Genomic DNA, 14,554 nt, shown 5'->3' with positions numbered 1-14,554 from the left:
TTGTACACATTAATTCACTTATAGATATTAAATATATGCCAACTGAATAATTAAACCAAATTGGCTAATTCATGTCAATAAAATGTTATTTTCTATAATATGTTTTAAATTAATAAGAGGAAATTAAAAAGTAAAACTAAATTAAAAATATACATACACTAGACTCTATGATACTAATTACAAGAAAATAAAATTCAGGGTAATCTGTACACATTTTAAGAATTTTACCAAAACTACCTTGACATAAAGTAGTTCTCTTTATTCAGTCATAGATGGTGTATTCATTATCTATCATCCTCACCCCAGTAATATTTAATATACTAGACAGACCTGTCCCTAACTTATTTTAGGGCCAGGAACCAGAGTACAAATGATGGCAGGCATAACAGGATTAAATATTTAACAGTTTAAACCCAGGCTAAGAAACTGTTAAGTAAAATAAGTTCTGTTTTCCTACATTGATAAGCATGCATTGATGACCTAGAAGGGTAGGTCTCAATTTAGGATTGTGAACTCTTTCAGATTTCTGGTTGGGAACTTGGCAGTGTGTTATTTCTCCAGCCCTCAATCTGCCCCTCTTTTCTCTCACTTCTAGCTTTATTCTGCATTACAAATAGCCTATAACTTACCTGCATGGATACTCCAGCCTGCGTGTCCAAGTTCTATTTATTTCCCCTCTCCTAGGGATTGGCATATGGGTGGCACAGTCTAAAGAAAGTAGTTTGGGGCTGTTTGGGCAGAGAATTCTAAAGATGATCTAGAAGGGAACTGAAGACTTTGGATAGGCATGCCCCACGGATTCCTTGGACGTGGAGAGGGCCAGAGCAGGGCCCCAAAGGCCCATGATACAGATTCTTCTTACTCCTGGAAAATAGTCTGTAGTGATGATTTAGAGTGCAGAGTCAAATGCATGCAGATCTGAATTCTGGCTCTATTACTTATTAAGTGAGAGATTTTGAGCAAGTTATTCAGCGACTCTTTAGTTTGCTTACCTATAAAATGGCAATTATCAGAATATATACCTCAGAGGGTTGTGGGCATTAAAGAATATATTTTCATACCATATATATAGCAGTGTGTCTTGCATAAAGAATATACTTTGCAAATATTAACTATAAGCTATAGATGCTTTAAGAAAATCTGGATGAATAATGATTAAAGTTATTAGAATAGCTAGTCTTTTTATTACATTTTTTTTTAGTATTTGGTTAAAATGACTACAAATTTCAGTTTCTATCATCTAAACAGTTATCAATTTAAAAATATACATTGAGGATAAGGGATGAGGGTTACTTTTCATATTTAATTAAAAACAATGAAAATAATCACAGAAATTTGAAAAACAAAACAGATTTGTTAAAAGTAGATTAAAAAGTACCAAGTCTCTGTTTTGATCTTTGCTAAAGATTTGCCTATCAAGTCAAGAGACTGCTTTTCAAAGTGGACTGGGAATGCAGAAACAAACATCTTTTATAGTGTTAAACCTTTCATAGTAGAACTCACTTTTAAAAGAAAAGTGTATTTCTTAAAAATCAAATTCTACTGAGAATTAGAGCAAATATGGCTTATTTGCTTACCTACCCAATTTAAAACTGATCACTATTATCCTCACCTCATTCATTGAGTCATTTACTTAAAATAATTTATTAGGGCCTGTTGCGTGCCAGGCATTGAAAACACAGAATCAACAGGAACAATTTCTCCTCTCAAGGATGTCACAGGTTGATCAGGAGACAGAGTATGAAGAAGGAGCCACAATGTTAGGCATGGGATGTTCTGGAAGAGCTTTGCATACCATACAGAGGAGCCTGAAGGCAATGAAAGCTATGGAAGGTTCTGAGTAGGGAGATAAAATGTGGACAAAAGTTTGTAATAATAGAGACTGGTTAGGACACGCATAGAATTTGCCAAAAGATTTGCCTCCTGGAATGAAGGCTATTTCAGGCTTTCCCTACCCTAGTGGCATTGTATTAAAAGGAGGGGATAGATTTGATAAGCCATTATGAACAAAGAATTGATGCTAAAAACCCAAACCCTCTATTTTCCTTTAGTCATCTTAAAATCACCCGCTTATTTATCATCTTGTCACTCCCTCATGACTTTTGAACTCTTTCCTTCCTAGCCATTAGTGAAAAGTTGATCCCCTTTAATAGCAAAAGAGAAAAAATTCCTATTACTGTTAACAGCTTAGAAATCCTAGCATATCTTTTTGCCTCCCATTTTCCGTAAGGAGCTAAACTATAAGAAACATTGTAAAATATATTAAGTTTACCATAGAAAGAAAAACATTTAAAAAATGTAATGTTACATTATTAGAATGGCCTACTCTGTCTTGTATATAATAGTCTGCCCAGTCATTCTCAGAACACTTTCTTCACTCTGCCTTATTTTTTCTTCATTTTACCATACACACACACACACACACACACACACACACATACACGCACATATATATACACACATACATATACATGTATGTATGATACATATCCTATATTATAAATTATAATTATATATCATGCATATATATATATAATATGTATTTGTCCTCTTCAATTAGAATGTAAGCATCATGTTAATCTTAGTGCTTAGATAGAGCTTTCAATGCCTCAGCATTAAACTTCTGCCTGAAGAGTCATAATATCTTGCTCTTTTTGGATGACTCCCATGGAAAAGACTGGTGAGCAAGAGGGCAATTCTGCCATCAGTGGGGTGGTGACCAGAAAATAAGCCATCAGCATCCTGTGCATGTAAGGAGTAGGCTTTAAAAGAAGCATGACCTTTGGACATTCATAGATATCTGGAAATTTGCCATGAAGAAGGTGGGAACTCTAGACATCTTCATTGATACCAGATTTAACAAAGCTGACTGAACCAAAAAAATAAGGAGTGTCCCATACCATATCCCTTTGTGGTTGTCCAGGAAACAAGGGTGAAGTTTCACTAAACAAGCTCTGCATGTTGATTACCTATATACCCGTCACCACTTTCAGAAATCTGTAGGCAGTCAACTTAGATGTGAACTAGCTGCTGATTGTCAAATAGTTATAAAACTGAAAATACTCAAATACATAAACACACAAAAGCAGCAAAAACTTCTGCCTGAAGAAAGTATAGCAGTAGATGCCTTGAGCCTGGCATACACCAGAAGTGCTATGCTCTAAATGACCAATACTGTTAGACTATTGGCTGTGACTAATCAGTGCAAATATTTAACAGCTGAAGGGACACTTACTTTGTAAAAATGCAGGGAGGAAAAACTAATATGAATATTTTAAACGATACAGAGTATCAAGCTCTATAATAGAGTGGCTCCAAGTGGCTAGGAATGTGATAAGCCCTATGTTGGTCAATTATGTGATGCCTTGCATCATGATTTTATTTCTTTGAACTCTTTGACTGAACTTTCCCTTTTCCTTTCTGTCTCATAACAAGTCATACACATCTTTAACACATTGGAAATCCTTCGGGAGGCAGAGTTTCATTCCAGATTACTCTCATAAGGCCACTTGTGTTCTCCCTTTCTTACTCCCATATGAAAACAACCTTAGTGAGAAGTATTTAGGGTTGAGTTGGGAGTATTCGAGGGCTGCCACTGAAAGTATATTTTGGCCATACCCCGATTCGCCAGCCTTTATCCTCCTCTCTTCAGTTATTTTGTGAGCACCTCAGCGTTATAGGGCATCCAGCAGTCTCCAGGGAAGGAGCCCCAGCCTCTGTTTCTAGGCTTCTGGGCGCTCGCATGTGCCCTCAACTGTGGCCGTCACTTCTTGCCTCCTGGGCAACCCTAAAACACCCAGACTTCCACCACAATTCCCTTTGCACACCAACAGTTGAGAAGGGATGAATGAAAGACCTTTTTCCAAATATGCCATGGGCCTCCTTACAAAGCCCTCTACCTGACGGTCACACTGAAGGTATAACTTCAAGCAACATCTAGAAGCTTTTTTAAAATGAATTATGAGGCAGCATCAGTTCAGTTCAGTTCAGTCACTCAGTCATGTCCGACTCCTTGCAACCCCATGAATTGCAGCACGCCAGGCCTCCCTGTCCATCACCAACTCCCGAGTTCACTCAGACTCAAGTCCATCGAGTCGGTGATGCCATCCAGCCATCTCATCCTCTGTTGTCCCCTTCTCCTCCTGCCCCCAATCCCTCCCAGCATCAGGGTCTTTTCCAATGAGTCAACTCTTCGCATGAGGTGGCCAAAGTACTGGAGTTTCATCCCATCTTTTCTTCTTACTAGCTACGTGATTTTGAATGAGTTACTTATCTCTTCTATGTTTCAGCAGTTTTCTCATTTCTTTAACAGGAATAACAAACCTATCTCTCTCACAGTGTTATTATGAAGATTAAATTAATGCCATTTAGATTGTTTATATCAGTGCATGGTACAGAGAGAGAGAGTACCCAGTTGTTTGTGAAATTACATAAGCATTGCACTTTTTTCCCACTACATATAGAAGCCATACTTAACAAGACATCTTTTGGATACAAATGGGAAAGTTACATTTTCAGAGGTTAACAATTAGATCACCTACTTATTAAGCTCACTAATTGTTCAATTTAATAAAATGCAATATGCATAAGCATAAAATACTATTTTTTTCTATAGCTTCTTTTATAATCAATAAATAGCTTACAGAATATATTTCATATAGAACTGGAGAAGATACTTAAAGCCTCACAGTCCTCATGCTGGCAAAACTTCTCTAAATGTATAGACTTGGGATGCATCAGGGACTAGAGTTTTGAGGCCAAAGGAAGACTGAGCATAAACAATACAGAATTGGTTATGACTGTTTTCAGGTCACTCAGTGAACATATTAAAAAGACTGTTTCCTTGTGTCAGTTTGGTAATGTAAGATTCAATAATAAAAAAAATTTTTTTAATGTAAGTTCCTCACTGAGACTTATCAAACTTGTGAAAAGATGTCATGTAAATAATGGAGACTACTATACAACAGGCACTTTCAAGGAGGATGCTTTGAGCATCTTTGCTTAATAAGTACAAACAAGAGAAAGACTGTATCACAAGGCAAATAGTTTATTACTTTTTTAAAGAAAACTGGATTGTCTCTGCATATCAGGCCCCATTTACTAAAGTTTAAAGAACTTTAGATAAAAACTGTACCCTCTGACATCCATCTAGTGGTTAACAGAATGGCCCTGGGGAAGGGCATGGTGGACAAAGTAAGAAATTTAACATAAACTGTACCTGGATAAATGAAATTTAACAGGTGGGACAGAAAAGGCTCTAAACTGTTAAACACAAACCAGATTATCTCAAATATTTTGTTTGCTTCAAGGGAAGATCATTCAAAATGGAGTACAGGAAAACTGAAAAGGCAATATAGTATTGCTATATCATATATACTTTTACATCTCATAAAAATATCAAATTGGAATGGAAACGGATTATCTTATTAATTGTCTACATTAAATCCTATTTAACAATGTCCCTTTCTCTTCTAAACTATATCCTCTTACTTCCCTTGTTTTATTATTAACTAATTATGTTTTCAGTCCAATCAAGATTTAATTAGCCTAGTACATATATATATTCATGAATAAATAATATATCTTTAAGACTTAAACATACTTTTAAAAATATATTTTAAAAAATTATCAGCTGGTAATATTCTAAGAACTTTTTCTACCTGGTCAGTCCTCTTATTCTTTATAGAGTGTTATATATGGTTCTACCATTTGAAGATATCCTATATTTTTTTAAAAAAAAAGCTTACACTATTAATTCAATTTTCATCAACTCTGAATGGACCAGAAAAAAAAAAATGACTGCAAAGTCATCTTTTTAGGCAGTTGAAGTGGTGAACTGACTGTTGAATGTGGGAGAAACAGAGACATCAACCCAACCCAGGGATCGACAGTGAAGGTATTAGAGAAATCAAGGGCACTGCCAAAGTATTATCCTGAACTACTGGGAGACTGACATCACTTACTAAGATGAAGAAGACTGTGAAAGGAGCAAGCTTGAAGGAGAACATGGAAAGTTTAGTTTTGAATATCTTAAGGTTATCTTTAGACCTACAGTGAAGTGAAGTGAAAGTCGCTCAGTCATGTCCAGCTCTTTGGGACCCCATGGACTACATAGTCCTTGGGATTCTCCAGACCAGAATACTGGAGTGGGTAGCCATTCCCTTCTCCAGAGGATCTTCCCAATCCAGGGATCAAGCCCAGGTCTTCCACATTGCAGGCAGATTCTTTACCAGCTGATCTACAAGGGAAGCCCTAGACCTACAGTGGAGGTCTTGAATAGGCAGTTTGCTTTGGAGATTTAGATAAGAGGGCAGGACTGGAGCTGTCAGCATAGAAATGATATTTAAGACCCAACACTGGATCGCTCCACCTGAGACCAGTATATATCTAGAAAAGAATATTTGAGGGCTGAATCCTGGGCCACTCCTGTATTTGGAGGCTGGAACATGAGAAAGAACCAACATCAAGAATGGATAAGGAGCTTAAACCAAGAGAAGGTGGGTTCAGGAAGTCAAGGAGAGTGCCTCAAAGGTGGGAGTGATCAACAGTATCAACTCGCTGACCGATGACAGGTCAAGAAAAATGAAAACGATGAACTGATCATCAGATCTGACAATAGGAAGGTCACTGTAGTCATAACAGAGTGGCATAACATCAGAGAAGATAAAGAAAGCCTAAATGCAGTGGTTTAAAAGAGAAGGTGAGGGGAATTGGAGACAGCAAGTATGTGACAACTCTTTCAAGAACTTTTGCTATGAAGGAGACTGAGAATAAAAGATGAGAGTTATTACAGCATGTATGGATATGCATATGCTATAAATGATCTAGAGGAGAAAAATGACAATTCAAGAGACAGGGGAACAATCTTTAAAACTGAAACTCAAATCACCTGCTGTGATTCAATTAGAATAAATTAATTACATTTTTTTTTTCACATACATGGATACTTTAACAAATATTTTTAGTGGAGCTATATAATAGAACCACTGCAAAATAAATGCTTAAAACTGTCTGTCTTTGCTTGCCTCTCTCACTTCTACATTCTTCCCTTGAAGATAGTGGATGTTCTTGTGGCCCTAAATTTCAGCCAAAAAAATTCATGTTGTGGTGATTAAATGTGTGCTTCTCCTGTAGTAGTATTTTGATTTACTGAAATATTTTAGAACAAAATGATATGAGATATTTGCTTCCAAAGAGTCTTGTTGGGAAAAGAAAATGAGTGGGAGGAAGACATGAAACAAGTTTGGGTTGAGTTGATAGTTGATGAAGCTGGGTTATAGACCTATGGTGATTCCTTACACCTTTCTTCTTGTGCTTGTTTGAAAATTTCCGTAATATAAAGTTAAAAATTAGAAAAAACAGATGTCAATACCATGCTTAATCCAAAGAAATCCATTAGATGGTGAAATTTCTGATAATTTGATAATAGGTAAACAAAGTTTGAGGGCTCAGAAATTGTATGGCATTATCCAAATCATAACAGCTACTTATATGATTTGAAAATATACAGCACAAACATTGCCTTTTTACATATGTGTGTTTTTTCATGCTCAGTCACTTCAGTTGTGTCCGACTCTTTGCAACCCTATGGACTGCAGCCCACCAAGTTGCTCTGTCCATAGGATTCTTCAGGCAAGAATACTGGAGTGGGTTGCCATGCCGTTCTCCAGGTCTTCCTGACCCGGGTATAGAATTCATGTCTGCCTATATCTCCTGTATTGCGGGTGGATTCTTTACCCACTGAGCCACCTGGGAAGCCCTTTTCATATACAGCATAAGCTTTTTTTTTTATCAAAAAGTATCTCAGTTACTTTAAGACAGAAGCACTTTGCATGCTTATTGTGTAAATAATCTGGAAAACTGGAGTTTAAAAATTAAAAATTAAGCATCGGTTCTTTTAAATATCCTTTCACTTTAGGTAAGCATAAAGAATTCTGAAAAGGCTTATTCTATAAAATATGTTCTGAGGTAAAAATAATACTACATTTACAAAACAATGGTAATCCAGTTGATTTTTATGTTAAAAGAATAGTTGATTATGCACAGAAGATGAAATTTCATGGTAATAGCTACCACTTTTTAAAAAGAAATGGTAATTTCTGAAATTTTTCACTCATATTGTTATGTGAAAATTTAGGTTAAAATGATGTTTAGCCATTCAAAACTAGCAAATGTAGAAATGGAAGTGTTCCTACATTAACTCTTCAAATATTAACCATTAGGTATTCTTTAGTGTTTTCCAGTTACTCATTAACCATTTTATGGTGTTATTGTTTCTCTGATTGTCGGTAATTTCCACCAATGAAAGTTGAAAAACAAACTCCAATAATTTTTTTTCTAGATCAGAATAATGTTCAGATTTTACTAATAACATCCCCCTTGCTCACTATATATTCATTATATTTGGGACTTGTAAGTTCTTCTTTGAAAATTAAACCCAGAGTTGTGCAGTTGATGGTTTTTTGGTTGTTGTTGTTTAACTTTATTGCCCTCAACATTTCCTTGGTGTAAACTACCAAGCAGGGGAACAAGATTTCCTTTGTAACTGATACCTAAATTTCTATTCTGCTTTAAGCATCTAATTTGTACTGTGAAGACATATAATTTGAGACTTGTAGCTATATCACAAAAGTACAACAGTTTATGCTGATCTCTAATTTTCTGACTTGTCCTGGCTATAATTTAAATTTTTTGCATGTTTTTAACTGTAGTGCAAACCAGTATACATCAGAAACCTTTGTATATTGACAGAGACCGGGAAAAGGATGCCTTGTTCTGATTTCAGATAAGCGTTCCCTTTTTACAACTGCAGGTGCAAGGGAGCCCATTCATAATATTTGCTTCAAATCAGCTACAGTCACTGGATAGAAATACAGCTATTAGAGGAGAACCTGACTAATCTTAACAAACACAATGAATATTTTTTTTAAAAAACTCACTATTATTAGCAGAATCTGGGGGCAAGTATGGCTTTTTCTTTTGTCTACCTACTGGGGACAAAATATACTTTGTTGACACAAGTTTTGATCGTTTTACTAATGCATATGTGTGTGCCTATTTACAAAATCCAGAAAATACTTTGTTACTTATTAACACAGGATGGAGTTATAGTCAGTGGAAAATTTGCAATAAATGAGTATTTCACTTGAGACAATTAATGATGTTACATTTCCCTTTGCCTGAAGTTTCACTTATTTAAAATCAATTTACAAGCCAAAAAAACAACCACAAGTTAAAAATTAATTCTAATTGCTCTCATTTCACATAGCTGGGTAAATTTTTTGAAACAAATGTCAGACAGCTATATATGTGACCAATTGATAGCATTTTTCCATTATAGACTCTTATTTATGTGGTTATGACTTGATGGTTTTAATTTCTATTTAATCATATAGGAATTTGACTATTCAAAGCATAGAGGAACAGTTTAGTCTACAAAACAATTACAAGTCTCCTTTAACAGGAGAGATGAGAGAAAGGCTCTAATAGAATTTAAAGGTTCAATGACCAAACACAGATAAAGTAACATTTTCTAAAAAGTATGGCAATAAGCACTGCATTGGTAAAAATAAATATTTGCCTTATATTTAATGCCAATAAGAACTCATCCTAAATTCGATTATTACTGTTACTTTGTCTTACTGTTTGTTAACGATCCAGTACTGCCACCTTAAATTTGCATATAATTCAGAAGTGCCAAAACACCTTTTCATACACTATTTGACTTGAGCTTTTCTTTGTGATTCATAAAATGAAGATGATATCCTTTATAAAGAAGTATCCTCTCCAAATCAGGTCGTTCTGACAAAAGTGGCTTGCCTGGAATGAAAGCTGGCAATCTTGCACTAGGCTTCTGTCTCAGAGTCTCAGGCTCAGGCATTGATCTCACTGAGGGATCACTTAGCTGGGAATTGGTTTTTGAGCTGAAAAAACAGTGACTTAAAGCAGGAATATTCTTCATATGTGTTCAGTTCATTCAGGCTAAGCACTATGGTAGAATAAACGTGTGCTGCTATCCTTTTCCTTCAGGGACTCACAAACCGGACCATCACTCTCATTATACCAGTTCATTCTCAAGCTTGAATCAAATGCAAGCTAGTGGGTAATGGACCCAAATGCTAGAAACATGGGGGAGCATCTTCAAGGATGCCTTCAAGGAGGACACCTTCAAAGACCAAGCGGAACAGCTAAACTGGCTTCTATAAATATCCACCACCTTTCCAAACTTTCATTCTGTTACTGCCTCCTTGAGCAACACATAGTGTCTCCTGATACAAGTAGTTACTGCCGTCACACCAGGGAGGAAATGCTTGGTTGACACCTGGCCTCCCTTGGGCTGCCTGCGATGGAGAATGCTGCCACATACCCGCCCTTCTTAAGTTCTCCGCAGTTGGAGGCTGTCACCAGGCCACTTACCTGGCTGGGATGCTCTTCTTGACAGCCCAAGACCTTTGAGAAAAGGAAGAAAACAAAAGAAAACAACTTACCACTTTGGCCCAGTCCAAGAACAACGGAAAACATCCAGGCCGCCCGAAGGAATGGGGCAGGACCTGGCCTGCACTTTTGCAGGCAGACAAATGTGGCAGTAAAAAAAACCAGGGCCGAGCGGCACATAATGCAAAGCAGTCCGCACCACACCGCGCCCGCCGCCTGGCTGCTAACCGGATGCGCGCTCGCGCTCCGCGGCGCGAAGTGCCAAGTGTTGCAAGGACGTTTCCAGCAGGCCCAGCAGGCGGACCCCGCGGCTTGGAGCAAACGTTGCAGGTACGCCGGCCTGGTCACAGCTCGGCATCTCAGGGCCCCGGCGGCCCTCCCAGCTCGGCAATCTTGCGGGTCCCAAGAGCTCCGCGAGAAGCAGCTCCTCTGACGGCCAGTGGCCCGAGGCGGCGACGCGAGCAAAGGCTCCGCAGCCCGCTCTGGGACAAAGAAAAGAGCTTTTGTCTCTCCCCAGCCGATGGGGCTTCTGCTGCATAAATCAGCTTAGCGAAGAGCCAAACACAATCAAACCCAAACAAAGCCCGAAGCTGGGGGAAAAACCAGCCTAATGTACATTCAGTGGGTGATGTTGCATCTGTGGGAGGGGACGTTGGCGAGGCCGAAGGGGAAAAAAGTCGATGGCGCATCAATCAGCTCGAGCTTCTTCCACAGGTGGGTAGGGAGGCCAACTTCAGTTAGTTGCAGCTTTGCAGCCTCGTCAGCTGAGCAGCGGGCAAAGTCGAAACGACAGCGTCCTGGTTAGCGAGGGAGGAAGCTTGAGGTGCCAGCAACCAGGGGAGGCGGCCCCCGAGCGCTCTACAAGCCCCCGCCGGCGTCGGCGGACACAGTGCGAGGCATCGCAGCTCCCTGCTTGACCCGAAGAGAAGCGCACGACCGACGGAGAGCTCAGGAGGGGAGGATCCGCGGGGGCGCAGGAGCCTGGTTTCACGGGGCGGGAGCTTAGTGCCCTGGTTCTCTTGGCCCCAGTGTGAGGCTCAGGCGTGCCGCCGTCCGGAGCCCGGACAGCTGTCGCTCTCTGGGGTGCACTCCGGAGAAGCGAAGCTGGCGAGGGGAGGGGAGGAATGGTCCTGTCCCGGCCCCCGTCTGGGGTGAGGGGGGTTGGGGCTCCCAAAGTGTGGATAGCTAGGAGCGTTAGGGCGGCGAGTTGCTAGGAAACCGCCCCACGCTACAGAGCTCCTAGCCCCGGCCGCCCGCAGGCGCAGCGGCAGCGGCTCCGGCAGCAGCAACAGCTCGGAGCAGCGTGGGCGGGACATTGGTGAGGCATGAAGTCACCACGGCCCACACTCGCTCTTTGTTTTGCTCACTCCAGCTCTTTTTCTCCCCCTTGGCTCTGATAGTTGCCATTCCCATCGTTCACAAGAGCTCCTGATGCGTAGCCACGCAGCAGGAATCGCACAGCCGGTTCTCTTTCCCCCTCCTCCCGGAATCCTTGCACCCCAGTGCTCGCCTAGCAAGCGCGGAGACACGCTCAGCAAGAGTGGCAGCTGCGCGAAAGTCCCAGCCTCTGACCCCGACGCTGCGCGCCCCTTTGTTGGGAGATACTCACTGCTCGGCCGCTACCACAGACTAAGTGGAGTTTAGAGGCCTCTCCCTGCCCCCAACACCCTCTGTTCCGATGGTGCGCGCTGCCCATTTTGCTTGCAGAATTAGTAGCTCACCCTTTGCCCCACCGCAAGATTGTCGAGCGTCTTCCCAACCCTTGGAGAGTTGGGCCGGTCCGCAGGGGCTGTACCCGGAGTTGCGGCTGAAATTTCTCACGGCTCCTTCTCTACTTGGAGCCTCAGCCCTGAGCTGGACAGCCCTGTTCTTCCCAGAGTCTCGTGGTGGCCCTGGGCTTTTGCTAGTCACAATGGATCTTTTGACCTTAAGCGTCACCTTCCGAATAAACGGAACAAAGAAATTACAAAGGGCGGCGAAGCAGAAGAGTGAGGCTAAGGAGAGGAGGTGGGAGGACCTTTCTGCCGGTTTACAGCTCAGAAATTTAGGTACAAGCCGGGAGGCGGTGTTATGCCCGGCAGCTGTCGGGAAAGCCGCGCGCCTCTTTGGGTCACATTACTACGACGTTAGGCCGAGGGAGGGAACCCAGTACCCCTGATTGAAAACAAGGCGCTGTTTCCAATCTGAGACAGTCTGATGGTTCTCTTTTTCCTCTAGGGGCAGGAGAGGTTCCCTGTAGTAAAGTCTGACCTCTCATTTTTCCATTAGCAGCACTATCTTTTATATAGAGCGCCACCTCTTACAGGCATCACTCTGATGCCATTCCAGCCAGGTCAAGGTGAAATATGCGGGAGTTTCCCTCCTTCTTATTTGTTTAATAGTTTCCATCTCCATATTTGGAGTAAAAAAACAAGTAGGAGGGTTTCTCGCTCTTTCTCTCTTTTTTTTCTTTCTCTTTTCTAATTGTTAACTGAGTGAATGGAAAGTACCTGGTTAATAAACCACGACGTTAAAAACTCCCCCTTTTCAGGTGTGGACTGAACACTGGGGCCCACAGTATTAGTTAGCTAAGCAAGCCAGGAACCTAGTTGGAAAATTACAAGTGCTCTGGATCTACAAAGCAAGTCCTTTTGAGAGACTGAATGAATGACCCAAATTTGAAAAAAAAAAAAAATACTTGTAAATATAATTCCACTATTGGAAATGTACTCTAAGTAGATAAAATTAAATTCAGCCCAGCTTCATTTTTTCTTTCCTCACTTCCAAGTTTGAACAGCTATAGTTTTGCTTTTGGTGGTCCTAAAGGACAGAGCCTGAGAAACAGCTGGAATGGGGATGGAGATTTGAAATTGGAACACAAAAGGAACATACTCAAGCTCTGATTAGTGACTCTTTGGTGAGGCAGCATGTGTATTTTCCAGAGATTAGTTCTTTGGAATTCTAAGGAATGCAGCCACCTTTGAGACAGTTCAGTGCTACAATAAAGCAAAAAGTTCAATCCATAAACTCTGTAAGGATGTGTTAATATAAGTACACTCTGTGTTGTTGAGTGACTATCATATCAAAGTTTCATAACATTTTAAAGTCTAACTCTTAGTGCTGGAAATGTAAATGGAAGTTACATATTAAATAAGATATAAATTTATGCAAATAATAATGAGAATGTGAAATTGAGAAGGTATGTACAAAATTTTAAACTGTGTTGTTAGATATCACTGCTGTATATCCTAGTCAACACAACTGTGTGGCAAGAGGAATAAAACAAACATATAAATCTGTAACGTTGTAAATTTGAAGCCCTTTGGAAAGAGTCTCATATTGTGTTATATGGAGCTCACGCAAATATATGTCAGGATGCCAGTTTTATGGAGACATGGAAGAATAAGCACAACTCCATGTATCATCACTCACCAGTTGCGAAGAGGTCGTAATTCTGGTTATCAAAAAAAGTGAATATTCCAGCTGCAAGACTGTGATCCTTGCAAGCTATTTACTAACAAATTACATTTGGGGCTATAAAGACAAAAGTGAATTCTCCTAAATCTTGCAAATCAACTGCAAGGTTTTCTAAGACCAATTATAGCTCGTCGCTTGGGGCAAAGTTTGCTTTTTACAACAAAAAACTGTCACCACAACTCACCTTTTTCCTGTAAGAAAAATGTACAGTATTTATTGTGAATAAATGTTGTATTATTCTCTTCATGTATTACCTGCAGAAATCTAACAAAGAAAAAAATGTTTCAGAAGATAGTGACCTGAGTAATTTTTGTTTCTATCGTGCTCTGGTGTCTTTGAAATTTCTGACAGGTGATATTTCATTATTTATGTTAATGAAAGCAAATGAAATTCACGTATAGTCTAAAAATAACATTTTAGCTCTTCATTTTGGGCTTCCTATAATCAAAATCCTTTAGTAGTAATAAGTCATAAGATTGGATGAATTAAGTTTCTCACCTACTCCTTTAACCCTGATATCTCAGTTTATGGTGAGAAATGAATAAGCTGCAGACAGTTAATAGGAGTGACAGAAACATCTGAGAGACTGCTCCTTTTAGTGTGTGTTCAGCCTTTAACTGGATATTGCTGCTTCTGCTAAGTCGCTTCAGTCGTGTCCGACTCT

The 14,554-nt window shown here is 39.8% G+C and overlaps 1 protein-coding gene across 2 annotated transcripts in view; it reads right to left on the bottom strand.

Annotated features, from left to right (window-relative positions):
• ITGB8 (integrin subunit beta 8) overlaps positions 1-11,734 on the bottom strand; it is a 93,919-nt gene extending 82,185 nt beyond the window's left edge. For both annotated transcript variants that reach the window (XM_069587636.1, XM_069587637.1), the window contains exon 1: positions 10,488-11,734. In XM_069587636.1, coding sequence (XP_069443737.1) covers positions 10,488-10,614 — 127 coding nt within the window. In that variant the 5' untranslated portion in view covers positions 10,615-11,734. The remainder of the gene's footprint in view (positions 1-10,487) is intronic.
• Positions 11,735-14,554: the final 2,820 nt, after the last annotated feature.

Source organism: Ovis canadensis, chromosome 4 (assembly GCF_042477335.2).
Source record: "Ovis canadensis isolate MfBH-ARS-UI-01 breed Bighorn chromosome 4, ARS-UI_OviCan_v2, whole genome shotgun sequence".
Lineage (NCBI taxonomy): Eukaryota > Metazoa > Chordata > Mammalia > Artiodactyla > Bovidae > Ovis > Ovis canadensis.
Note: the sequence above shows the minus strand (reverse complement) of the source record. Positions and strands in the feature narration are given on the sequence as shown.